General features: G+C 62.1%; 1 protein-coding gene across 1 annotated transcript in view; it reads right to left on the reverse strand.

Moving 5' to 3' along the window:
* Nucleotides 1–384: 384 nt before the first annotated feature.
* The window catches only part of SULT4A1 (sulfotransferase family 4A member 1), a 33,482-nt gene continuing 7,131 nt past the window's right edge, over nucleotides 385–26,735 (reverse strand). The window contains exons 2-7 of the mRNA XM_053895120.1: nucleotides 16,994–17,124; nucleotides 15,764–15,844; nucleotides 15,138–15,264; nucleotides 10,729–10,823; nucleotides 4,635–4,773; nucleotides 385–1,955 (exon numbers count right to left, since the gene is read on the reverse strand). Coding sequence (XP_053751095.1) covers nucleotides 1,843–1,955; nucleotides 4,635–4,773; nucleotides 10,729–10,823; nucleotides 15,138–15,264; nucleotides 15,764–15,844; nucleotides 16,994–17,124 — 686 coding nt within the window. The 3' untranslated portion in view covers nucleotides 385–1,842. The remainder of the gene's footprint in view (nucleotides 1,956–4,634; nucleotides 4,774–10,728; nucleotides 10,824–15,137; nucleotides 15,265–15,763; nucleotides 15,845–16,993; nucleotides 17,125–26,735) is intronic.

Here is a 26,735-nt window from a genome sequence, read left to right on the forward strand (position 1 = left end):
GGATTTTCCTGCCACCAGGAATCAGGAAGGCAGGCTCTGGAATTCAAAGCGGTCGAGTGTGGTCGAGTGCAATCAGCCGGGTCGGTCTCAACACACCGCCGTGCGCCGCGTGAGACACGGGGTCTCCCCGGGCAGGCCCCACACACCCGGATCTCCTTTTCCCCAGCCCTCCTTTCGGCCCGTAAGTAATGCCAAAGGTGACCGGACAAATAGCGAGGGGGGATTCACCGCCTGGAAGGTCTCCAGCGGAGAGAAAGAGCCAAACCAGCGTGGGTCTGAGACCCTCGGCGGCCAACCCCGGCGACCGGGTGTCGGCGGGGCTCACGGTCGCGACTGCCCCGGAAGGCTACCCCTCGGCACTCATCAGCACGCGCTCACACGAGGCATGGGACGTGTCTTTATTAAAGATGCAAGCAAGCACAGACAGATCATGTGTGGTGCTCAGTAATATCCATACAGTACTAAAAATAGAAAAATAGAAAAGAAATTTCACAGAAAGCAGCCTCCCTCACAGATACACAGAAAAGGCGCAGCCCAGCCCACCATGCAACGCCGCATAAAACACCGGCGTGTGTCTGCACCTCTTCCAAGACAGCAACACAGCACAGAGACCCTTACACGTGGTGGCGACCCTCCAGCCACCACCGGGGGCGCCTGCCGGCCACGTAAACTTCCAAGACGACCCCAGTCCCGCCGCGGCGGCAACACGCACGCTGGCGGCCGGCCTGGCCGCGTCTCACTGCTTCCCCAGCCAAATGCGGGCCAGACGACGAAGCAAGGGGTGGGGCGGTGAAGACATCACCTGTGCTCCCGCAGATACACTGGGGTGCAAAGGCCATGCGCCCGCAGGTATACTGGGGTGCAAAGGCGAGACGGCCAAGCAGTCTGAGGGAAACAGGGCGTTGGACCCGCAAAGTGGCTCTCCCGTGGCCGGGAGCCTCGGGTGCACACAGAACAGACTGACCCGTGAGCGAGTCTGAGGAATTTACTATGGAGCATCTGCTCGCCAGCATAAAGAGGTCTCTGCCTCAGGGAACGAGAGCTCGTGGAAGGACAACTCAGACTCCACGTACGCTCGGTCTCTGCGGCAGGTTCTCCGGTCACCGCGTGAGAGCCCGTCGGCCGCCCTCCCCGGCAGGTTCCCTCAAGGAACGTTCTGCGGGTTCCTCCGTATCGGGTGTCTGAGGCCACCCGCTGGGAGTCCCTGGCAGAGGGCCATCCTCCCTGCAGATGCCGAGCGGACGGTCTCTGCTTTGTTTCAGGAAGGTTTCAGAGCACTGAACTCATCGAAAGGAACAGCGGCCCCCACACACCCAACTCCTCCTGTGTCGTCACCTCCAAACCAGGTGAGAACAGAACGGCTGTGCCATACAGAACAGAACTACAAAAATAAAGAGTCAACCCTGAGATCTTCCTACCATTTGGGTGTGGCTCGCTCCTGAGTCCCCTCGGAAATGAACTTCTATTTGGTTTACTGACATTTATTTAGATTTCCAAGTGAAAAGCTCTATAAAATACAATAAATAATGTGGGGTTGTAAAAGGTAGACGTTCTAGCTGCGTATGTTACACACTCTATACTTATGATACAGGCCGTCAGAACCGCCATCTTTACAACGCTTGTGGTCGGACACGGAGAGACTTCAAAGCCCAAAGGCGACACGGCTGCTCCGGAGGGGAAGCGGGGCCCCCTCTTCCTCCGGCGTCTCCGCCGGTCCCTCCCTCCCCCGGGCCTCACGCTGCTTCCGGAGTTCGTCCAGCAAGGAACAAATGAGTGCATACGGGACTTTTAGCTAGTAGAGTGTCTGGGTGCTGTGAGCATGCAAGTTTGCCGTCGCCGTGATTATAAATAAAAGTCAAACGTCAGGTCACACTTCCCCATCTTCTGTTTGTACACCAAGTCAAACTTCTCGTTCATGGAGACAGTGAAGATGTCCTTCCACAGCCCGACTCTTCCTGCAACACAAACGAGAGCAGAATGTGCTGAATTCACTCGCCGCCGGGCCAGATACCGAACCAAAGGGAGCCTTGGAAATGGTTCCGGAAGGTTCCAGATCTATTTCTGGACCCTTCGGAGCTTGGCCTAGCGGGGGCAGGACAGGCCACCTGAACCCGTTTCCCTGAGGCTGGTCATCCTGGTGTCCCTTCCCTGCTGGGTGGGGCCCACGGGCACAGATACGCAGAGCTGAGGCTCGCAAGCAAGGCCTCTGCCCCTGTTCCCTGGCGGATGCCTAGCACCCAGGCACAGGGCGGGGGATTCACGACACCCTGGAGGACAGACAGTCTCCGGGGAGCAGATCTGCTGCTCTAGGCATCGTGTGGACTTGGGTCCTCTGTGCCAGCATTATTCACTCGACTCAACAGCTCCGCCAAGGTGGCATTTGCTTGTGGATAATTTAAAAAGGGAAAAAAAAAAAAAAAATCATCCAAAAAGACAGAACATTTCATGGTGAGCAGGAGGCCTCCTGGCTCGGTCAAGGGTGAAGATTTTGAGAAGCCCGCCCTTGCAACCTTGGGGAGGAACTTAAAGGGAACAGAAGACCCCACTGGAAACGCACTTTCACAACTAGACGCTGAGTGTGTGCTTCACCCACTCAGCCCCGCGTGGGTCGCGGGCGATCTCCAGCCGCTCTTTGCAGCTCCGGCTCAGGCAGGGGCTCGATCAAAACACAAGACCTTTCCTGGCAGGCGTGCAGGGGCATGGAGCCCGCCGACCAACGAGCAGGTACGGGCTACCCGTTCACTCATGAAGGCTTTGGGGAAAGAGAGCTCAAAATGCATGCGCCTCCCCGGAGCCACTGAACTCACTTTCCTCGTGAACTGCAAAATCTTCGGTTGGTCTGGTCAAATGTGAACGGTGACCGGGAGGGCGGCAGGAGTGGGGGGTTCTAAGCCCCCATCTCCAGGGGCCGTGAAGGCCGTCGCCGGGGCACTGCCATCGTGCTTTGGAGTAACACAGCCTCGGGGGACAGAAATGCTCATTTCGAATTCCTTTCCGCGTCAGCATCTCTGAGATCGGAGCTCTGACCGTCTCTAGCAAATAGACTTCGTTAGCTCCGTTACAACAGAAGCCCCTGTCCCGGCAGGACCTCAAGTATGAAACTGCAAGCCCGCAAACGCTGGGCCAATAGATCTGCCACGACGAGGATTTTTCTCGTCAGTAATGCAAAATCAGACATCAGTGTCGGCGAGGAAAAAAAAAAAACCAAACGGGAGAGGCTGTTCTTGCTACCCTCTAATGATACCTAAGGGACAAAATTAGAAGCTTCTAGACCAGCCACACTGTAAATATATTTTTCCACGATTATTTTTCTCAGCTGAGGCAGCTGAGAGCTCATCAAAGGAGTCACCCACCTGGTTTAGGGTTTGGAATCAAGACAGTGCAATATATGCTGTGATATGAATCAAATTTAAGCAACGCAGCTGTCTGCTCAAGCCCTACGTTCTCACCAACGCAAGGAGGTCTTCTGAGCAAAGAGGCAATGTGCTAAAAGAAAACAAAATCAAAGAACTGAAATAAAGCAAAACCAAGGTAAACAATGATAAAGCAAACACATCAGAAGGAGCATATGGGCACGCAGTATGTTCTCGACACTTCGTTACCACGCAAACGAACCAAAAGGGGTATTCTGGAGAAGGTCACATCCAAGGATAACAAAACACAGCAAAAGCAAAACTAAAAAAAGAGCAAATAAATTTTAAATAATAAATATTTGTGAAGATGCAGCCAGGGAAATAATCTGCGAGGCACTGCCGTTTCGGTCGACTGCTCTGCCTTTACGGGAGGGCACTCCCCGCCTGACCTTGAGAACGGCCGCCTCGGGCCGCCCCGGTCCGGAGGAAGGGCACAAAGCGGGAGGGGCCCCTCCGCAGGACGCGCCGCGGCGCCAGCCCAGGTAGGCCTGCGCGTCCAAGACGCGCAGCCGGCTCCAGCCGCACTTCCGGGCCGGCCCCTGGAACGTTCCGTCACCTGCGGACGCTCTGAATTCACCCAGCTGGGAACGAGAGGCAGGTCCGCGGCACCCAGTGTCACCGGCAATTCACACCTGCCAAGAGGGTGGCTGCCGTGGCCACGGCCACCAGCCGGGGGACAGGGCACTTATTTTAACGCCCAAGTTCTCCACGGTCAGGTGGCTTCAAATAGCATGAGCCTTGAAGGACAGACAGCGGCCGGGGCGGACCCGGAGAGGGCTCCTGCCTGGACCGTGTCCTCCGCCTCAAGGTGCTTCAGGCCCGAGAGCCAGCTCTGTGCCAGGAGCGAGCGCCGGCCTCCGAGAAGCCCGCGCGGCACCAGCACCCAGCGCGGGGACGGAGGGCCCGTCCGCAGGCCCCGTGCTTCGAAACTTCACAGCCCCGAGCCCTTCCCGGGCTCTGCTGGGCGGGGTGTCTGGGAAGGCGTCTGCCTGAAACGTCCGCCCACAAAGCCCGGGACACCCCGGCCTTCTCCCCGTGACCTAAAAGGCCACCCGCACGGCTACGAGGCAAACGCCAGCGGAGGGCCCCGCGGGGCTCCATCCGCAGCGGCCGGCTTTCGGATGGCCTTCTGGCCCTCACGGAGCAGAGGGCTCCGGAGCAACGTGGCCCAGGGCAGAGGACGCTGACGCGGGGGGCAGGGGGGAGGGGCCGCGTGCGTACCCCGGCCCACGGGCAGGGCCTCGGCGTTGCAGCACTGGTCCACCAGCTGGTGGCAGTGCTCGCTCAGGGCCTCCAGCTGCGCCTTGTCGCAGGACACCCCCAGGAATCTGGCCAGCTGCTCCACCATGGTCACCAGGTCCTGGAACACAAGAGCAGAGAGCAGGGGGCCCGTCAGAGGCAGCGCCTTTGCTGACCGAGCGCTCTGGGCCGGTCCCTCGCCAGGTGCTCTGTTCCCACTTCCTAACTTAGTCCTCGAGACAAACCTGACGTTGGCCTGGTCCGGAAGTTAAAGCCAGGTTAAGAGACCGCCCGAGGGTGCCTGGCTCTCAAGGGGCCGAGCCAGAACTCAAACCCCAGTCGTCTGGGGCACCTGGAGCAGACGTGAGGTCCTGGTATCGCAGGGGTCATTTGAAAACAGCGGCAAGACAGGAAAACTCAGCTCAGAACCGTGCCAGGAGCCAGACCAGCACACTCTCTCCCCTTCCCCTTCCGTCCACGCAATCAGCTGGAATCAGCTGGGAGAACAAGGTGGCACCTACGGCCCCCGGACAGGCCCCAGGGCCAGCCCCCCTCGCCAGGCAGGAGGAGCTGGCTTGGAGTGAAGATTCGGTTACGCTCGACTCCACGGACGGAAGCCCATCTCTGGCCCCAACGCTCCTCACTTCTGGACAGTGACACTGTTAGCGACACAGCCTGGGTCTCCGGAGGGGCACGCAGAGCCCCTCCCCACCACTGCCACTGTCTCCCTGGGAGATACCAAGGCTCTGCATAGTCTCAGTCTGTGCATGGCCAAATGCGCCCAGAACCCTGACCTGTCACCAGGCAGTCTCCAGACTCCGCCAGCGTCCAGGTCCCGAGTTAGGAAAATGCTGGAGGCTGTTGCCTCCTTGATGGTTTATAAAGCATCACCACATTAAGGCCTCTGAGAAGGCCTGGATAAAGAAACCCATTAAATTTCTCTGACGTGGTGTTTTGTAAACCTTAAAGAAAGAAAGGGTTCTGGGAGAGCTGGATTGAGTGTCAGCTCCTCTCTGGATTCCCAGGGTATTCCCCACCGGGCCCTGCGTCCTGCCCTCCCAGCTGACCCCCGGGGAAGGGGCTCCAACCAGGCAGGGGCTCCGACGCTCAGCTCCAAGCCCCGTGTGCAGGGCTCGGCCGGGATCGGAGCACACGAGACGTGAGAAGGAAACGGACTAGAAAGAGCTCCCCTCACTTGCCCTGCCACGCGGTAGTTCTAACTAAAAGGAAAAAAACAACAGAGATTAGAGACAGCAGGCCCTCAGGGGAGACACCACAGGAGAGGGCCTCGACAGAATCCCGGTGGGGACAACATCCACCGGGTGGAGGAAGGTGCGGCTGCCTGCCACGAGCCTGCTCCCCGGTTATGAGACCGAGCCGTGCGGGCAGGCAGCGTCCCCACCGTGGGCCAGCTCTGGATGGCTGGCAGGGCTTCCCGAGCTCACTGCCCGTCTGTGAATTAGCGTGTCTGGTCTGCCGGTCACAGTCGAGACTCGTCACTTGTGGCTGGTGAGACCACCCACAGATGACGACGGCAGGATTTGTGGGTTGACACGCTGGGGCAGCCAGCTGGGCGTCCGGCTCACGGGCATAGCCCCCAGCGCCGGGGGGAGACGCAGAAGCCCCTGGGGGAGCGCACAGGGCAGAGAGAGCTCGGCTGCGAAGTATTCCCACCCAAGACGAGAACACGCCAGGCCCGTCCACACTCCTGGAGCCCGATGATGTGCACCTGGGGCTATTTTTTTTGGCGTAAGATGCAAACAACGTAAATTCCTAAAAACGTGACAGTTCTCTAATCTCTATTAAAGACATCCAGACCCTTACTGAGGTTTCTGAAAAAAGAATAAACGGTAGAAGTGAGTGGGGGGCGCCCGGGGGGCTCAGTCGGTTGAGCGTCCAGCTTCACCTCAGGTCATGATCTCACAGCTCGTGAGTTCGAGCCCTGCGTCGGGCTCTGTGCTGACAGCTCGGAGCCTGGAGCCTGGCTTTGGATTCTGTGTCTCCCTCTCTCTGCCCCATCCCCACTCATGCTCTGTCTCAAAAATAAAATAAAAACATTAAAAAAAAAAAAAAAAGTGAGGCCCTTGGACACAGTAAATGCCATTTGGTTCCTCTGGCATTGGGAATGTGAGTCCCAGCTGAGAGGGGCGCAGGCAGGGCTGGGGGTCTGAGCTTCTTGCTGAGGAGGCCAGTAAGGCACGGCAGGAACCCTCACCTTTCAGGGCCTGGAACAAAGCCAGAGAAGCCAGGCACAGGTCTGTGGTGTAGCTGCTAAGTTTATGTACGTGCTACATCCCATTCCGTCATGGTTTAGTAACTAAAATAATGGTCAAGTTACTCATTGCAGAGTCACCTGAGGCTCCGGGAAGCCGCTGTCCGGGCCCTTGTGCGTGTGCACACAGCTGAACGGGCTCGGGGTTTCTCCTTGCACACCAGGCCTGTAGTGTGGGAGCACACGCCCATGGTATAGGCGGGCGTGAAACACTCCGTGGAACCGGCATGCCTAGTGCCCGCCCACCCCCCCCCCCCCCCCGCCCCGGGTCAGTGCCCAGGGGAAAAGAAAGCTTATGTCTGCCGAGACACAAGCACATTCACAGGACGTTATTATTCCTGACCACTGCAAATGGAAGCAACCCGAATGCCCGGCAACACTGGATGGCGAAACGAGTTGTGGCGTCTGGCGTGTCCCTGCCGCAACAGAAAACCACACCAACGGAGAACCAGCTGCCCCACGAGGCACTGCCGAAGCTCAAAGCGTTACGCTGAGCAAAAGAAGGCAGACACCCGCGTATGTGCCACAGGACTCCGTTCATGGGAGGCTCGAAAACAAGCAGAATTAACCGGAACCAACAGAGATCAGAAGACTGGTCACCAACGGGAAGCAGAGGTGTTGACTGGAAAAACCTAGAATGTTCTGGATCCCGATCTAGGTGATGATTACACAGATGTATGTGCATAAAAAAATCTATCAAGCTGTGGACATATGATTTGTATACTGGACCGTATGCACTACACCTCCCTAAGATGTGAAAAAAGAACAATGACGGACATTCGCCGAGTGTTACTGACCTCCCGTGCGTTAGGCCCTGCTCGAAGATGATGCCGCCTGTGATCCTCTTACAACCCTGTGACGGAGGAGCGGTCTCATCTCCCGGCTTACGGGGCCCAGACAGGCCTCGACAAGAGCGGGTCCCACGCCCACACCCAGGTCGGCACCCGGGAGAGGAGGGACTTAGCTCCCGGAGGCCCCCCTCCCGGGCCTGCAGCCATCCGTAGACCCCTGGGCCTGGGAGACGCGTGACGGCCTTGCTCACGTCTGGTGGTCAGGCAGGGCTGGCGGCTGGGCCACCATTCTTCTCCCCCGGCGTCGCCAGTGGGACACTCGGGCATCCCACACGAAGTTTACGAGGGCCAGCCCAGCACGTGAGCCCTCCCCCAGCTCCTGAGAGCGGCGTGCCCATCCAGGCCTCCAAATTCGCATGGCCCGGCCCGGTGTCGGCATGGGAGGCTGCAGGAGGGCACAGACGCTGGAGGCAGGACTCACGAGGGCCCCACACCACCTGTTCCCCTCCTTGAGCTCGAGTCACGTGGCCTCCTGCTCGTGGCATCCCTGCTGGCCGTCCTGCGGTCCCCTCAAGTTCAACAAGGCCAAAAGCGAGCTCCCCTCTTCATGCAGAGCCTGCTCCTCCTTCCGTGTTTCCAGTCAGATCTCTGTAGGATCAAGGCCAAATTCTACACCGTGCCCTGCCTACCTTACCTAGTGTCACTGAGTCCCCTCCCAGTGCCTGTCCCCATCCCCACCACCAGGAACCACGTGGACTCTCCACATGAACTCTTTCGCCTGAGCCGTGGCCTTGGTCAGGACGCCGGGCTGCTCTGCCTGGAGCCGCCCTCCCAGGCTCGCTCGCTCGCTCGCCGTCCCCTCACGGAGCCTGCGCAGCCCACCCCAGGCGAGCCCCTCGATCCCTGGGCCTCCGGCTTCTTAACAAGGAGGAAGGGCTTCTGCCGTGAAGGCCACGTTTCCATCCACAAACGCGTCCTGAGAACTGTCACGCATCAGGCACGGACGTACAAGCAGAAATAGGCACCGAAACTCCCAGCCCCGGTGGAGCTTACTCTGGTAGGGGAGACGGTGAGCAAAACACAGACACAGATGACAAAGCACGGGGCGAAAGGGCGGACGCTCTGGATGGGGAGGGGCCGATTCAAGCGGGCATCGGGGGAAGTGTCACCAATGGCAACGGAGACCCAAAGAAGTGAGGGAGCGACCCACGCAGGTGGGGCATCGGACAATGTTCCAGGCGGGGCCACAGCAAACAAAGCCCCTGAAACAGAAGCCGGCCCCGCAGGTGGCAAGAACAACAAGCAGCCAGTGCGGAGCCAGACGCCCAGGCACCGGGCCGCTGAGTGAGACCTGACCTGCACCCAGAGCGACGTGCGGCCGGAGGAGCACAATCCGACCGGCGTGCGCACCGTCAGAGCAGCCGCCGTGCTGCAGTCACACAGGGCGCGGGCCTGGGGGACACAGGGAGGCCGCCCGGGAGGCCGCACGAGTGATGACCTAGGCTGGAAGTGATGCTGACCCGGACCACGGAGACTGGGGGCCGAGTGGTCACATAGGGGCATATCGGGAAAAGAGAGGCCACGGGATTGGGAAGAGGGACACGAGGTGTGAGAGGAAGTCAGAAGTTAAGGGTGACTCACGACTTTCACCAGGGGACACAGATGGACCTGGCCGCTACGATCTCGCACAGAGGAGCTGCGGAGCATTTGAGGGGAAACCTGCAGTCTGGTGAGACTCCCCAGGCGGCCCTTCAGGGAGAAAGGCGCAGGGGCGGCCAGTGGAGAGCGAGGGCGGGGAGGGTCCACGTCTGGCGGGCGGTCACCAGGGGAGGGAGCAGGGATGGCAAGAGACGAGAGCCCGGCCTGAGGCCCGAGGCCCGGGCGTACCACCGAGGAAGACAGAAGCCAGGGACGTGGGACCGTGGGGCGTCCTGAGTGCCAGGGGGAGGGGGCGATCGCCTGTCACCTGCTGCCAGGAGGTCGCGCGGGACGACGTGGACAGAGACCGTGGGACTGAGCCGTGTGGCGGCCGCAGGTGACCCTGACAGAGCAGCGTGGGGGTACAGGGGCGAGCCCAGCCAGAGCGGGCTCAGGAGGGGTGACCACTGTGAGGGGACCTGCGGCAAAGCGGAGCAGAGGAGCCAGAGAGGGAAGGGGCTTAGGGCAGGCTCGCCTTTCATCCGTCCTAAAAAAGGGGAACCGTCCAAACGTCCCTCCAGAGACGACGCGGCCCCAGCAGAGAGGATAACGGCGTTCTAGAATTAAGTGAGCCAACGCACGTGCAAAGAACTTTCGATAAAACTCAGCACGCGGTAAGGCCATTAAAAATGCTAACGGCAGCGATGACGCGACACAGGACTACGTGACGCGTGACCCGGCAGGCCCTCCTTCCATCCGGCGAGCCCTCCAGGGCACAGGCACATCTCGCCTTCAACTGTTCCCACACCATGGCGGAGCCCGGAACGTTCAGGCAACAACCACCTAGTGCCACTTCCTCCTCCACACCCGGTGTCGGGCACTCAGAAGCCCTCGCCCTGGGAGCCGCCGTGTCAGCCATCTGAGCGCTGCCCCTCTGAGGCAATCAGGCCACGAGAGACGAGAAATTCGGGCTCTGCCGTCTCAGCCCTTCTCCCCCATTCACCTGTGGAGCCGGTGCCAGGAGGCAGCAGGGCGAGTCTGGCCGTCACCCTGCTCCCCCGGCCACGGCAGGCAAATCACGGACGGGGCTTTCTGAAGTGCACACCGTCCAACCCGGAAACTGCCCCCGGGGCCCGGGCCTGGGGGACGAGGGCAGGGTCCCACGTGCCAGCGCAGCCCGGAGACCGGCCGCCAGGATTCCGGGCACACCTGGAACACGGGAGTCCCTTCGCCCACAAGCTGGGGGTCTCGGAGAGGCCGGGCCGCACGCTCCGGCCACGGCCGCCACGGCATTCAAGGGGCAGGCGGGCTCCTGCGGCAGGAGCCCAGGGGCGGAAGGCGCCAAGCCCGCGGCAGCTGCCCGCCCAGCACTCACCCGGTGCATGTCTTCATACTTGAGGAAAAGCACGTTCGAGTCCATGCGGTGCTCCCAGAACTCCTGCACGTGCTCAAACCAGGAGCCGTAACCCACTGCGGAGACAAGGGGACAGGTGAAATCACAGCCCAGGGGGAACCAACGTGCACAAGTGGGGTGGCCTGGCTCCCTGCCTTCCGGAAGGTTCCGCCCTTACTGGCCAACAGCTGTGGTCCAGGAAGGGGAGAACGAGCTCTCAGCTCCGGGGGCAGTCCCCCAGGTGAGCCCCTTCTCGAGTCCCAGACCCCCGGCTTTGTGTGCCAGTCTCTCCTGCCAACGGTCCTCGGCCCCTCCCCTCCCCCACCCCCGGACGCCCTGAAGACCTGACCACCAGGGGCAAAGCCTCTGCTCAGCAGGGGGAAGGATGCTACCGGGCTCCCACGAGTTTCTGTTTAACACGAGGTCACCAGGAAGGGAGCCACGCCCGGTGCGACGGAGACACGGGGCCGGTCGGTTCCGCCGGGGGCAGGACAAAGTACAGGCCAGGCCAGAGGGCCACGGGCACAATGCCGGGCAGAACCAGGAAGTCGCCGGGAGGAGGAGGGGCGGTGTGTGCTGACACACGAGGCCCACGCCCCACACCACAGCCCCCGCACTTTCCACACCCCTCAGGGCTTTGGTTTGCCACATGGGCAGGTGGGAGGGCGGCTGCCAGTCCGTGCGGCCCCACTGCTTCGAAATGTTCTGTATAAACACCACGGATCCTCACCCGCTCCCTCAGCGAGATGAGTCTTCCCGGGGGCCTTCCGTGTTAAATGGAGGAAGGCCTCAGCCAGAGAACTCGGGGCCCTGCCAGGCACCAAGGAGCAGCCCGGCCGGGTGCTAGGCGCCAGCCAGGAGCGCTGGCCACACTGCCCGTAGCCCTGCTCCCCCCCGGGTGCCCATCCATCCCACAAACACTGGGCCCGTGGATCCCGCTTCTTGGGCTCAAATTGCTCCCAGCCTGTCTGGAGTCACCAAGACGACTGGCGGCGAAGATACGAGTGACCGACGCCGGGAGGGAGGCACCGTGACACGAGGGGCCCCGTCCCCCGTGGGGACAGACCCGGAAGGGTGTATCAGGGCTGTGAATGGACTTAAAGGTGTAAGGACAGGAGAGCCATCAAGGTGGCTCAGAGCACAAGGTCAGACGGGACAGAGGGGGCACAGCGGAATGGCAAAGGACACGCCCCGGGTGAGGCGGCCCGGCCTCTCAGATCCCGCGCCGGCTGTGTGACCGGGGCAGGCCGCTTGGCCTTTCTGAGCCTCATCCTCCACAAGCGGGGTGACAACAGGACCTATAGGGCAGCCAGCAGCCAGCACGGCGAGAACACCCACGTAATGCTCGCGGCCCCAGGGCCTGTTGGGGGGAAAGCACCGACTTGTTCCCTCTGGTCGGACACAAACCCAGTCCTGCGCAGACTGGGACTGCCGAGGGACACGGAGGCCAGGGGGTGGCAGGGGACTGCTCCTGTCCCTGTCAGAGTCACACCTCAAGCAGGAACGTAGCCTCCACCCCCCACGGTGCAGAGAACCTCGTGGATTTAAATGCGTGACGGGCTGGGAAAACCCACTGCTGCCATGCCCAGCCAGCCCGGGGCCATGACGTCAGTCTGCCGTCTCGCCAGCAGGTGGCGGCACAGCAGCAGCCTGGCCCCACAGCTTAAGGAGCGTCCCGAGGGAGCTGGAGTCCATCAGGGGTCACTGAGGGGTGGCCCGAAGGACCAGATCCCAAGGGAAAAGCTTGGGCTTTTCCCAGGGGCTCCGGCAGGGGTCGGGGGAAGAGGCAGAGATGACAGAACAAAGCGAACACGGATTCAGCCAAGAGGCCTTGTTAGGGACCCACCGCGGGTTACATCCTAGCCCGCTAGGGCCTCGGTCTCCTCACTGCAGAGGTCTAGCTGCTGGGCCTGGGGTCCCCCCGGCATGCCTCCCACAGCCAGCCCGGCACGTCCCGCCCACCCCATACACAGCAGGCCGGCCTTAAAAGGCAGGCCAGCCTTCCCACTTGAGAGGACGAGGCAGAGTCCAGAGAAGGGAACAAGGACCAACTCACCAACGGGCTAATAATAAGCACGGGGGCCCCGAGAGGAGAACCCGCCTCCCGGGTCACTGCCCTCGCTGGCACACAGTTCAGGTGACCTGAGTCCGGGGACAGAGCAGGAGTCGAACAGTCATGAACAGAGAAGGCAAGAAAACTCCCTGTCATCCCAAGGGGCTGTGTGAGAAAAGTCGCAGAACAGGCAAGCAATGCCCATGGGGGGTGACGTGGGGACTGAACAGGAGGGGTGATGTGGGGATGGTGAGGACAGTGGTCACTGCACATAAGAACAGGCAGCGGGGACAGTGAGAGATGGGGACAGCGGTCATTCGCACGGGGCCGATGATCACAAGGACAGCACATGCCTGTGTCTCTCCCAGCCCCGGTTAGCAGGTGCAGAGAGGGGACAGACCCTGACGGCGGCGACACTGCTTTTCCCACTCGGGCTGTGCCACCCTGGGAAGGAAGCTCCACCAGGGCACCTCTCTGCCTCTCCCCACCGTGTTCCCTCCGTTCTTGGAAGTCAACGTGCTCATCCAAGCAGATCACCTGGGAGAAGAGCAGCTCACTCTCCCCCTCTGCGTGAGTGACCCTGCCCGCAGGACGGGCCTCCACGCTCCGTCACCTGGCATGCGGCCCCAGGCACCCCCACCCCGAGTGCACAAGCCGCAACACCCGTACGCAGGGCCCTGGGAGCAGGTCCTCTAAGGTCACTCTATTAGCAAACGGTGCCCGGCCACTGCTTCTGCTGCACTGTGTTCTTCGAATTCTTTGGAACCTCACACAGAGAGGACAGCGTGAGCCTCCGAGGGCCCCAGATGAGGTGCGAGGGCTGCCAGCACTGGGAGAACAGAGAGGACGTTGGGGGGCTAAGTACACGCGGCGGGAGACTCTGGTGGGATCGCAGCAACTGTGTGTGGCCTTGAACTGCAGTGTCGGGCCGTGCCGTGACCTTTAAAACTCGGGAACACCTGTATCGGGGTAACTTTTAACCACCCTGGCCCAAGCAGGAGCTAATTTAAGACCGACACCAGGTGGCAGTCAGAAGCTGGTGGCCGCCTGTCTACGGGACGCTGTCGCCATGCGGGTGGCTGCTTCTCTAGAGGCAGCGGAACATGCTGGCACTTAAGCACGTGGTTTGGAAACCACATTAAATGGCTTACTCCAAACGCCTGGCAGACTGTAAGGACCTGAGCCAGACGGCAGGCAGGCCGGGGGGGTGGGGGAGGAGGCTGGGCAGAGGGTCTTTCATGGACTCCAGGGACTTTGGGGCAAGTGCAGTGGCCACCTCCCCCGCGTCCACCCCCAGCAGAGCTGGAGCAGATTCCGAGCAGCTCCGGGCTCCAGGCTCCGGGCACCGAGGGCCACGTGTGCTCCACTGCACCCGTGAGGGGCCGGCCTTCCAAGAGGCTTGGGAGGGAGCTCCGGTTCAGCTGCCTGGGACTTATTTGGGACACGACATTCCTGATTTCCCCCGTGCACCTCACCCTGGTCTTGTCCCATAATCTCAGTGCGGAACCTCCGACTGGGCCACACAAGCGGACAGCGAGGCTGAGCGCTGAGACGGGAGACGGGAAATAAAATGCGAAGTGTATCTTCAGACTCGGGTATGGAATCGTCTGGGCCCGGATCTAACTGAAGTACTGATGTGGCCCATCTCCAGCTTTCCGGGTGCAAACCCGCACTGAACTCCCGCTCTTGGTCCCGGAAGGGTCCCCCGAGAGGCCACGGACGGCAACAGGAGAGCCACCTCGGGCAGGGGCTACCGACTCCACGGACAAGGCCCCAGTGCAGTGGGTGTGGCCCGGGCTCTCCCACCCCGGGGAGTGGGGGGGGGGGGGGACATATGGAAGGGCCCCTGGCAAGCTGGGCCCCCCAGCTTGACTCCTCCCTCCCCAGACGAGCTCCTGTACAGAGCACGGCCTGTCCTTAACCCAAAGCAGGCCCCGGTCACACAGCCGGGAGCTGGGGGCCCAAGCCTGCCTGCCCCATCCTCCAGGGCAGCTGAAGGCCCACGAAGCCACAGTCCCCACTCGGGCCTCTGTCCCCGACAGCAGGACTATCTGGGCCTCCGTTTCTACTGTCCAAAATCCCGGCAGGAAGAGAAACGCTTTTACCTGGGGAACTTCTCAGGACGCCAACGACGTGCTGAGAGAGACGGGGTTCTGAGCTGGAAGCCCCGGCTGCCGCCCTGGTGAGCTTCCCCCACCCCGGCCCCGCTCCTCCGCCCGTGGGCAGGAAAGCAGGCCCAACCCACGCGGTTATCGTGGGGACCGGGGGCATCGTGCACAAGGCACACGCATGCACGGGCAACGAGGGAGCCACTGATGGCACCGGACGACACACTTACGCTTGTCGTTCATGAACCTCCGGCAGAACTCCTGGAAAGTGCCCCGGTAGCTCATGGTTCGCAGGGAGCGGTGGAACTGGTAGTAGGACACCACCAGGTCCTTGGGGTTCCGAGCCATGTATATGACCTGTGGCGGGAGGGAGGGACGGCTCGGTCGCTGCTCCTCGGAGCCGCCGCACAGACGCCCCACCCCCCACCCCAAGATCAGCCCCGCTCCAGCCGAGGACACCCTCCCCCTGCAACGGCATCTGTGTTACATTTCCGTCCTGCACCATGACTTCAAAGGGACTGGAGGACAGAAACAGGCCGGTCTGGACACTGCTGATGAGAATCAGAAGCGTCACGAACCGAGCACGTCGAGAAAGTGAGGAAAGTCAGAGACCGTGAACTCGACCGTGGGTCCACAGGACCAAGGCTGGACCCAGGCTGGTCAAGCCCACGTTCCGCTGCGAGGAAAAGCCTAAATTAGAACCACGGATAAAACGCTAGGGACAAGAGCTCAAAGCTGGCCTTCAACGCGTCATAGCACGCCTAGGCCTCTGGGAACTCAGGACTGGGACCTGAGCCCTACGGGACAGTCTCTGCTTGTTGGGGGCTCCGCCAGGGAGTGGGGGCAGGAGGGTTACCTTAGAATCACCATTGTGGAGATCGGAGGGCAGGAAACGGTAGGGGAGGTGACTCTTGATGAGGCGAGGCGACGTCAGCTCCTGCAGAGGGTCAGAGGGAATAGCGTTCAGAGGACGCACGGCTGCTTGCCCGCCTCAGGACCAGCAGCGCACCTGACAAACTTCTCACCCAACATCTGGCCACCCTCCAGACCGGACGAGACGTGGTCCCTGTCCTCGGGCACCCACAGTGTGAGCCAAGCTATCACGGGCACAGGGGTCTGCTCAGAGGGCCTGCCCGGGCCGTGAAGGGCAGAGAGGAAGCAGGAGGCCGAGGTGCCCAGGGGCGTCTGCTGGACCAATCACATCGGCATCGGGCCTTCCTGCTGCTCCCGGAATGTGCCAGGCCCACGCTCCCTGCTGCCCGTCCCAGCCTGCCCGCGTGGCTCCTCTCTTGGGACCTTACTCAGCCATCCCCCAGAGGCGCCTGCCGTCCTGTGTGCTGTCCCACCTTGTGCCCTATACGGTGCCCTATACGGTATCGCCATTAAACCCCAGGTTCTTGCTCTTCCTCCCCTGCTGGTCTCCCTCGCTAGAATGCAAATTCTCAGAGGGTCATGACAGCCTTGTCCGTCTTGTCCTCGGCTGCACGCCAGGGTCAAAGGCAGGGCCCCGCGGGTGGTGGGCACGGCGCTACAGAAGGGCTCCGTGGAGGAGTCGACACGGGTTGGATCCACGTGGCCAACACTGGGGTGCAGACGCCCCGGGGCAGCTGCGTGAGCACTGGAGGCCGGGGTGCAGGCAGAGACCGGCTCCCACAGGACTCTGGACTTTACGCGGAGAGCAGTGAGAGGAGGGCGGGGCGCACCCTCGGAGCTGTATTTCAGAATGCTCCTCTAGAGGGAGAACGGACGGGCAGTCCACGCAGGAACCGTGGTCTGGGCTGAGAGGTGACGGACAGGAAGGGAGGCTCCATCGGAGCACTAGGATGGACTGGACTTCGGGCTACCTCCTCCACTCCCCCGACAGACGGGGTGAGCCACGCTGGGGAGCCCCCTTTCTACCTCGAAGTCACCCACGACACCCACCGCTCCAACCTGACCGTCACTGCCTACCTCGGGCGCGGGCCTCAGTCTGTCCTGGCTGTCCCCTCTCCCCCCAGCCATGGGCCCCCTGAGCCCCTCAGGAGCCACTGTCACTCGGGGACCCCAGGGAGCCCCAGGGCCTGCGCGCTGCTGGCCCAGAGAGTACCTTGATGATGTCCAGGCCCGGCTGGGGGTACTCCAGGACCGGGAGCTGCTCATCGATGTTCATCAAGCCGATCTCATCAGGGTCGGCCCCCTGGCTCACCAAGTAGACCACCTCCTGCAGCAAGCTGGTGCCTGGAGGGAGAGAAGCCCAGGGAGCGGTGCTCAGAGGAAGCCCGAGGGCCAGCCCCGCTCCCCAGGCCGCACCTGCTGCCCAAGACCGCACCCGTGGCCACCGAGGGCAGAGCCCCGGTGAGCAGGACGCCCAGGAACAGGCAGGACAGGCAAGCAAGAGCGGCAGCACGGACGGGGTGACCCCCGGGAGAGAGGTGGCTCCGGGTGCCTCTTCTGGCCCCCGTGTGCGGACCCCACTCTGCACAGGCTTTCAGCTCCGGGTCCCCGGCGAGCCCAAGGCTATCCCATCACGATCCCACCTGACCTCTCAGAAGAAACAAACACAGCGGGCCGGTGCCTCTCCTCAAGACCTTGATCGTCTTACTCTGGCGGAATCGGCCTGCTGCCCGTTCCCCATCCCCGCCCCCTGAAACGCTGACTGCCGAGAGCACTGCCTCACACCCCTGTCTGCACTCCCCAGAGGGCCTCATGCCGTCCCCCCACCGAAGCCAGCCCCACACGCACCCCCACGCCCGTCTGTCAACCCAGGAACACCCGCCGCCCGTCGCCTCCCCGGGACGGGCGGCCCCGCAGCAGACGGCCAGCCCGCCTGTGGCCCCTGCTCGGGCCTCTGCGCCCCTCGGGTTCTGCCACCAAGGTGAGTGAAGAGCTGGCCCTTCGCCCCCGGGGGCACCTCCAGAGCCCCCATCGCTCTCTGCTTCGGCCCCACTCACCTGGGCCGGCTCCCACCCTCCCCCTGCTCAACAAAGGAGAACGAACATTCCAGCCCGGATGTCAGCCGGCACCCCCCCGCCCCACCGCCAAGGCCCTCCGGGGGGGCCTCCCATCTCCTCGGCCTAAAGTCTTCCCCATGGCCTGCAGGCCTGCCCTCGGCACTCTGTGCCCCTTCCCACCCCCTCTCTTGGTCCACTGAGCTCCTACTGGCCTCCTGGCAGGTCGGAGCGTGCCAAGCCCACCCCCGTCTGCACCTGCAGGCGCCTGCCTGCAGCCCCTTCCTCCCTCCCGCAGGTCCTCCGGGGGTGAGGGCTCCCTGACCGGCCACGTCTAACGCTCCCACATGGCCCCTGTCCCCGTGCCGCGCCACGACCCGGGACAGTCTGTGCGTTCCTTTAAGCACCCCCCCCCCCCCCCCACCATGAAGACACAGGAGCTTTGCTGCACCAGGAGAGCCGGCACCTGGCCGTGCTGAATTCACATCTTCTGAAGGGACGGACAAACGCTGGCTGCTGAGTGACCAGAAGAGGACAGCTTGGTCAAGGAAGACTTCCCAGAGGAAGCAGCTTCGGAGCAAAGGCACTGAAGAAAATAGCGCGGTGGCTTTTTAAATTCACACAGAAATAACTTTACCTCTTAACCCACAGGATCCTCCCACCAACCCGAAAGGGGGGGGGACCATCACCCCCACCTACAGATGAGGAACCTGAGGCCAAACCGTGCCCCGGGTCACACAGCCGGTGTGTGGCACCCACCCCATGCCTCCTGGTGAGGCCCGTTCACCCGACAGCCCAGGGCACCTGCACCGGGGAGTCCACGCCCTTAGAAATCAGTGTGGGCAGAGTTCCCAAAACAGGCCTCTCCCGGTGACATCTTCAGGACCCATTTTTAGTGCCCCCACAGGCCAGGGCCCGGACAGACGTTCTCCGCACGTTAACACTGACGAATCAGTCCCCGAAGCCCCATCCCTGCCTCCGTAAATACCGACTCGGGAAGGCTGGCCACCTCGGAGCCGGAGGAGGCCCTGCACCTGCCTCCCCGCTGGCCTGTCCCCAGGGGCCCCTCCAGCCCCTCCTCGTCCACTTCCCGGTCAAGCAACTGGGCCTGGCCTTTCCTAGGCCTCAGCACCAGCTACGGGGGGCCACGCTGCGCACCTCCCGGCACATAGGACACGGTCAGCGGGCAGACAGACCCTGGCCTCTCCGGGGCCAGAGCCAGCTGGCAAGAGGGGACGGAATGGTCACAGGAAACCCCAGCTAGAGAGGACGGCAACGACGACACTGGCCAGCCATACGTGGTTCCAGACACCCTCTCATAAGCCCCTTCCCGAAGACCAAAGTCAGGCTCTACCGTCCACAAGGGTCCGGCCGGGCACCAGTGGCACGCACGCCTCTCCCTGCTGTCCGTCCTCTCCATGTCCCCTGCCACCAGCCGGAGGTCCCACCACCCAGCAGGGCCCCGGACGTCAGCAGGAGCCCAGCAGGCCCCTCCACCCACTTTCGTGGCCACCACGGCTGCAGCGACCCTTCCACCTGCCGTGTCCCCGTGGCTCTCGGCTCCTGGGGAGCGGCCCCCCCGGGCCCTTCTCCTCCCTCTACCCCCTGGCACTCCGGGCTGTGGCCGGGCCTTCCAGCCCCCCCCCCCAGAGCTCAGCACCCTCGTGGCCCCAGCTTCACCAGGCTGCCCTTCTGCCTGACCAGCCTAGACTTGGTCTTCGTTTGGGCCACTGGTCCCAGAAGCCTTCTCGGACACCCCTGTCTCATCTGCAGCCCTCCCCCAACCCCACAGCGCCCTGTCCCTCTTGTCCTACTACACCCGGTGCCCTGGTGCGACCGGCGGTCTTGCGAGGACAGAGAAAACGTCTTCGTTATGTATTAGTTTCTACAGCCGCCGTGGCTTCAAACGACAGTTACCGTCCTGCGGCTCCGGAGGTCAGAAGGCCAACGCAGGCCTCGCTGGGCTCAAATCAGGACGTCGGCGCTCCCCCTGTCCAGCTGGGGCCACACTGCTTAACCCCGCCTCCTGCCTCCTCTGCCAGGAACCCCTGTGCACACACGGAGCTCCCTCGGACAATCCAGAACAATCTCCCACCCGAAGGGCAGCTCTGGCGACCTCCGTCCTCCCCCTCCACGTAAGGCGAAATACCCACAGGTTCGCGGATTAGGACGTGGACACCTCGGGGGTCGTTACTCCACCGACCACACTCCCATCACACTCCTAACACGGCTCCCGACACAGGCGAGGTGCCGAGTAAGCACACGGGCCTGGATGACGGAATGAAGCCATCTAAAGTCGCCCCCACCCACCTGGGAAACGGGACTGGTCTTCACCCACACATCCTCCAGACCCAGGTGGGCTCTCCCCTGAGACCCTCCCGGCCTGGGCACCCCAGCTCGGAGCCCCTTCCCCGCTCTGGGACACCCCCTCAGTGGAGCCACGTGTCTCCCACAAGGGATTAGCCCACAGTCCTCACTTGGGATCTGGTGGTGGCCACCCGAGGGCTATTCCCCCACATGTCCCTCTATTCATTCAAAAAGCCTGCACGGAGAGCCGGCCCGGGGAGTCCCCGCCCCTCCCCCCCGGAAAAACACGGCAACACCCCTCTCTTCTTCACGGGGTTGTCGGGGTCAGGGCCACAAGGTGACCTCCTCCAGGCCAGAGAACCTCAAGGCAAATGAAGATCTCTCCGAGCTCCCAGCACCACGACAGGCTCCACTCACCAGGGCCACTCACGCACGAGCACACTGCACGGCCTCCTGCCCACCCAGGCCACCCTCGTCCCAACAAGGGACACAAGCCGTCAGGCCCCTCTTGTCGAAACCACGCCCTGGGCGACGGCTACAGCTGACTCCTGCACCAATAAGGCCACGGAATCCCCCCCTCCACCACCGTGGCCTCCGAGCACGTCCAGCAGACACGAGGGCAAAGCCAGCCCTGTTGAAGCCCAGCCTGTAGCCTGCAGGGAAATGGGGGGGAAGGCACTGCTCCGCTCCAGCAGCCACCGGGCCAAAATGGACGAGTGCAGGCAGGGGTGGGGTGGGGCCTCGGCTCCCCCAACCGTCCTCCTGTGGTCTGAGGCCTGTGAGGGAGGCGAGCACGGGAGGAGCCCCGTAGCAGGGGCAGGCTGACGGCCAGCAGATCCAAGGTGAGGCAGAGCAGAGCCAGGCTTCCAGACCAGACACCCGGGAGGGCCGGCCGGGCGGCGCGGCCTTCCCGGGGGGTGACACGAGCCACGCGCTTTCCAACAGCTCCATTTTCGAGTCGACTGGATGCGATCCTTTCCAGAAGCGCTTCTGCTGATCCCAGCCAAACCGCGGCTCGCACGGCGGAGGTGCACTCTGACGCTGGACCTCTGGGGCCAGACCCCTAGGAAGTGTCTGGCATCGTGGGCGGGACTCCCCAGGAATCGAGGGCCCGCCTGTCACCACGCGGGGGGTGGAGCCCATCAAAATTCCCACCCAAACTCTGGGGACAGAGGGAACCGGCACTCTGGTGAGAACCAATCGGGCTGGGCCCCAAACCACCGGGGCCTTCTCTTATTGTCACTTTTGTCACTTCCGAAGGTCAGACACACACTGGTCTAAAAAGCCACAGGACACCGGAAGACGAGTAACAGAAAACCCAGTTCTCCTCCCGGCCCCAGTCCCACCGAGAGCAAACCCTCGGCTGGTTCTTTTACCTTCAAATGTCCAATGTGCTTAGAGAGTTCTTTCATGATCTGTGTGATTTCCAGGGTCTACCGATTTTCAACTGATGAAGACAGGCCCTGGCCAAGTTCACTCACAAGCTTCCCTCCTGCCAGTGTGGCCGCAGCATGATTTTTGGTCTTCCCTAGAGTTCAACTGAGTGTTTTGCTCGACACACACCGTGTCATGGTCACACTTACTTTCTTACACAAGACGTCGACTTTCCCGGAGTAAATCACTGCCTTCGCTTGCTTGCTTCGCTTTCCCCGTAGCCATTAGCGACTCTTTCCGGGACTCTGTGGCAAGCCCTCTGGGACGCTCTCAGTCCTGCCAATTCCGCTGCCCCCTCCGCTCTCCACGAGCGTCCTCCTGGGTCTCCTCGGGCCGGTGCACCTCGTCCTTAATCCATGTGCCCTCACTGAGGTCTTCCCACGCACTGGCTGAGCCCGCCTCCGGCTGCTGCCTGAGTTGGGGACCGAGCAGGACAAGCAATCGTGCCCACCTTGCTCGTGACCGGAAGCTTGCGGGCTGGAGAGCGTTTGCCCCAGACGTGCGACAGCACGGTGAGAACGCTGAGTTCCTGGGTCCCACGCCTTTGAACGTGGCCTGTTCTGCCTCTGGAGACTAAGGCCTCCTCTTCCTGCTGAGACTCCACAGGGCCTCCAGCCTGCCTTCACCCACTCGTCGTATCAGACACTCGGGGGCTCTCCAGCTCATGCCCTCTAGCTCTGGACATCCCAGTTTCTGTAGTCTTCTCTCTTACATACTCTGTTCTCTTTCTGGAACTCCAAGATCTTCCCTTTTTTTTTTTTTTTTTTGGTTTATTTATTTTGAGAGACATAGAGCATGAGAGAGAGACAGAGAGAGAAAGAGAGAGAGAGAGAGAGAGAGAGAGAGAGAGAGAGAGAATCCCAAGCAGACTCCGTGCTGTCAGTGTGGAGCCCAACATGGGGTTTGAACCTACAAATCACGAGACCATGACCTGAGCCAAAATCCAGAGTCGGATGCTTAACCAACTGAGCCACTCAGGCACCCCTGAGAACTTCCAATTTTCTTATTTTTTTGCTCCTATTTGCCATCATTTTGCAAAAATTTTTCTTCTACTTCCCGGGCTACTTCCTCCGCTTGACCATCCAAAGCTCACAACTGAGTTTTCAAAATCTCAGCTTCCCAAGAGCCCCTTAGTGATCTGTCCTTGCTCCCTCCTGGTGCCGTCGCTTTCTTCGGGGAAGGCTCATCTGTCTCCGCTCTCCAGGGTGGCTCTGGAGGGTCACGATGCGGGTGGGGCTCTGCTGTTTTAGGTTTTCTACTGCTTTTTGCATCGCCCTGGATTCCTCCAAGCTCCTTTTTCTGCTGTTGGTTTTTACAGGTCTCTGTCCTTCGTTCTGGAGACTTGAAGACCCGGTGAGCTCGAGTCCAACGGCAGGTAAGAATGATCCAGACGCGGCCACGCGGGGGGCAGGGCCTGCTGATGGGGATTCCTGTGTCTGCGGCGGCAGCCCCACCCGGGGACTCTCCCCGCTGAGCACATGCAGATTCTCACGGTCGTCTGTGGGGTCAACGTCTCCAGAGGAGATGCCTCTACTCTCTGTCCCGGGGGACCATCTGCATGCCGGGAGCCAAGCAGGGGTGGGGGCGGGGAACCTCCATTTCAAGGGCGTGGCTTTCACGGGACCCTCGTTTCCCATAGGGCACCGCAGCCCAGCCTACGCTGTGCTCGGTGCGCCCACATCCACAGCCTCCCCGATCAAGTTCCCCCAAGAAACACGTCTCTGCAACGGCCTCCCGCCGTCTATCCCCCCATCGTGGCTGCCACCCTCTGCGGGGTGCACCCCACGGCCGGAGCCCTGCGGCTGGAACCGGTTTGTGCACCCGCGGCCCTCCCGCTGTCGGCACTCGGGCTCTCCCGCCAGCGAAGCTAGCGGACGACACTCAACCACCGCACCCGGTCACCGGGAATCCGCGGGCACCTGCGACCCCAGGTCTGCTCCTTGGTCTGCGGTCTACCCCGTGTATACCCCGGGATCGTCACGCAGCGAGGTCGTGAGAGGGAGCAGAGGAGAGCACGTGCGTTCAACCCACCCCCTCTGTCCAACGCGTCCTGGGTGTCCCGGAGCCGGGAGCATCGACACGTTACAGTGGGACCCGTCCAGAAACAGCAAGAGCCCAGCGTCCGAAGCCGCGCCTCGCGGAGCTGGCCCAGGCGACCCAGGACCTGGGGCTCCCGCGGGCCCCTCGCCAGCCATCGGACCCGCTCTCCCGAAGGAGGCTGACGTGGCCTCCAGGTCCTCGCTGGGAAAGCACCCGTCCCCATCCGGGAGGTTTCACATACGCCCCGTCGGCTCTCGGGAGATGACAGGCGCAGGCCAGTCCCACGCCTGCAACCGGGAGGGGAACCGAGGCGAGAAGCCCGCAGCGGCTCACGCGGGCGCCCAGCAGTCACCTCCGTGACAGCGACGGCCGTGCTCAGCGCCCCAGGCGCTGTCGCAGCAACTCAGCCCCGTCCTCGGTGGATTCGCACAAGCCCCCAGGTGGCTTCTGTCATCACACCTCACACACACAAAGAGCCACAGCTCAGAGGTGAACTGGCCAAGGCCACAGACGCGACACCGTGAGCCCAGAACCCAAAACTGTGACTCTGGAGCCGAGAGCTTCTTCACGTGCACCACACGCACACACATACACACCACACCACACCCAGGAACACGCACGGTGCACACACCGCACGTCCCAACATTCATACGCATCACACACACACACACACAAATGACGCACACACACCACACACACCCCCGCTCTTACCGAGCAAGCGGGCAGCAAGACCAAGGCCTCGAGCCACACGTTCTCACTTGCAGGCTACGGCTCGAACCCTCAACCCCAGCACAGCAAGGACGGAAGGAGGCTGAGGCAGAGGGAGGGAGGGGCCGGGAGGCCTCCGCAGCACTGCGGGAGCTCAGCTTCTAGGCCCGCTGAGCCCACCAGGCAGAGCATGTGGCTCTTCCCCGAGAGAGAGGCCCCGTCGCCAGGAGGGCCCAGGAAAGTCAGGAGAGGCTCCACTTAAAAAAGCAGCATTTGGGGCGCCTGGGGGGCTCAGTCGGTTAAGCGTCCGACTTCGGCTCAGGTCATGATCTCACAGTCCGTGGGTTCGAGCCCCGCATCGGGCTCTGGGCTGACGGCTCGGAGCCTGGAGCCTGCTTCCGATTCTGTGTCTCCCTCTCTCTCTGTCCCTCCCCTGCCTGTGTGAACTTTCTCTCAAAAATAACAAACATTAAAACAAATTTTTTTTAAAAGCAGCATTTGACACAGGAGCCTCAGGACAGGACAAGCCAGTGAGCTGCAGGGTGGCCGTGGCATACAGCAGAGGGAACCCCGCTCCCCACCGAGCCCCCAGGTCCCAACCGCACTCCTCGCCGCGTGGGTTCACAGCCCCTCCTGGAAGAAGGGGACGCTGGGCTGGGCACAGCCAGGAGACCGGCCACGGCCCAGGCGGGAAGGCAAAGCCGCACGACCCCGCGTGCTTCCGCTTGCCCTTCTGTGCTCTGCTCCATCACCGAGAGGGACAGTCCCTGGACGAGGGAAGAGACCCCCACAGCAGAGCTGCCCAGCCAAGCCCAGCCTCAGCCTCCTGTTGACCCGCAGACAAATGGCGGGTTGGGCCAAGATCCGTGACAACAGACACCGAGTCGTTTCAAGGCACGAGTCCAGACGGGCTCTTACGCAGCAACCGGCACAGAACGTTCCAGGTGGAGCTGACACGAAAGAGGGGACAAAGAAAACAGCGGCTAATAAAGTGCGAGGCCCGAGCACGGCGCCACAGGCACATCAGCACGGTCAGTCCCCTCCCAAAAGCCCCTGCAAAACAGAGCGCGTCACCTCCACCCGAAACAGGACACTTAGAAAGGGTGAGGGCCTCGCCCCCAAGACTCGGGCCCAGGTGTTGGTAACCCGCCCCTCCCCCAGCGGACCCTCTCAGTGTCGGGGCCACCCGCCTCAACCGCCCTGAACGTCACCTGCAGCCCGAGTAGACCGCCTGCTTCTCGCTCAGCCACTGGAGGAGCAGGCCAGGAAGCCCCAGGAGCCAAGGCCCTGGGCGCCCTCACCCGCTGAGGGACAGGAGCTGGCAGGTGAGCGCCGGCCTCCTGTCCCTCGAGGGAGCCCCCTGAGCCCTACCCACACCGTCTCTGGAGCTCCCGGCAGGCAGAGCCCCAGCACCCGCAAGAGTACCAGGCCTCAGAGTACCTCCTCCCCTCACCTCCTGTGACCACCTCGCCCCACCCCTCCACTCCAGCCCTTGCTTCGGGCTCTCCAGGGCCCAGACACGCCCGCTCATGTGCTGGCCTTATCCCCTCCCACGGGAGAGGCAAACCGGCCAAAGGCAAGGCCACACGGGCACTGGCTTCCAGAGGCCGTGTCTGAAATCCCGGCTTAGCCGCTTCCTAACACTCGATGCTGAGCCAGAATGAGCCCCTCTCGGTCTGTCTCCCCACCTGGAAGGTGAAGATCACCATGCGGGTTAAATGCCATCGCCTGGCTACCAAAGGCGTCAGCGGTGGTGACCGTGGGGCTGACCATGGTGGTGGAGGAGGTTAACCTACCCAACACGCGCCCCCAGGGGCTGACCCGGCCAGAGCCACGCCCACTGCTGCCAGCACCCGGGCCAGCTTCTCCTCGGCCTCGGTTCCTCACCTGCAAGAGCGCCCCCTGCCCAGCGAAGCAGTGAGGACGGCAACGCCACAGACGTGGGGCGTGCTCGCACCTCCTGGTCTGCTCGGGGCTTAAGAAAGACAGACACGGCCACCACCCAGTCTGCTGCCCGGCCGCTCCGGGGCAGGGGCCCAGGGGAACCTGGCTCATTCCAGGCTGAGCTGGGCCTCACGAGAGCTACCGGTGAGCCACAGCACACACACAAAGCCCAAGCTGGGGTCTCTGGCTTTCTAGCGGAAATGACTTCAGCTTCCGGAAAACTCCAGTCCTTAGGGAAATTTCCACCTCCCAACGGCCTGGGCCCTCTGCTTGCCTTAACGCGCTGCGGAAGCCCATGCTGGGTCCCCTCACTCCCTGCTGACGGCAGAGGACCGTGCTGTACGGCACACTGTCTGACATTCCAGAAGCTGTAGGCAGGCCCAATGCCTCACCCGACTTTCAAGGTACCGGGAAGCAGGGCCACCTCCCCCAGGGTGCAGGGAGCCGGAAAAAGGGTGGCTCCCACAC

Source organism: Panthera pardus, unplaced genomic scaffold (assembly GCF_024362965.1).
Source record: "Panthera pardus isolate Hobbes unplaced genomic scaffold, ASM2436296v1 HiC_scaffold_6, whole genome shotgun sequence".
Classification (NCBI taxonomy): domain Eukaryota; kingdom Metazoa; phylum Chordata; class Mammalia; order Carnivora; family Felidae; genus Panthera; species Panthera pardus.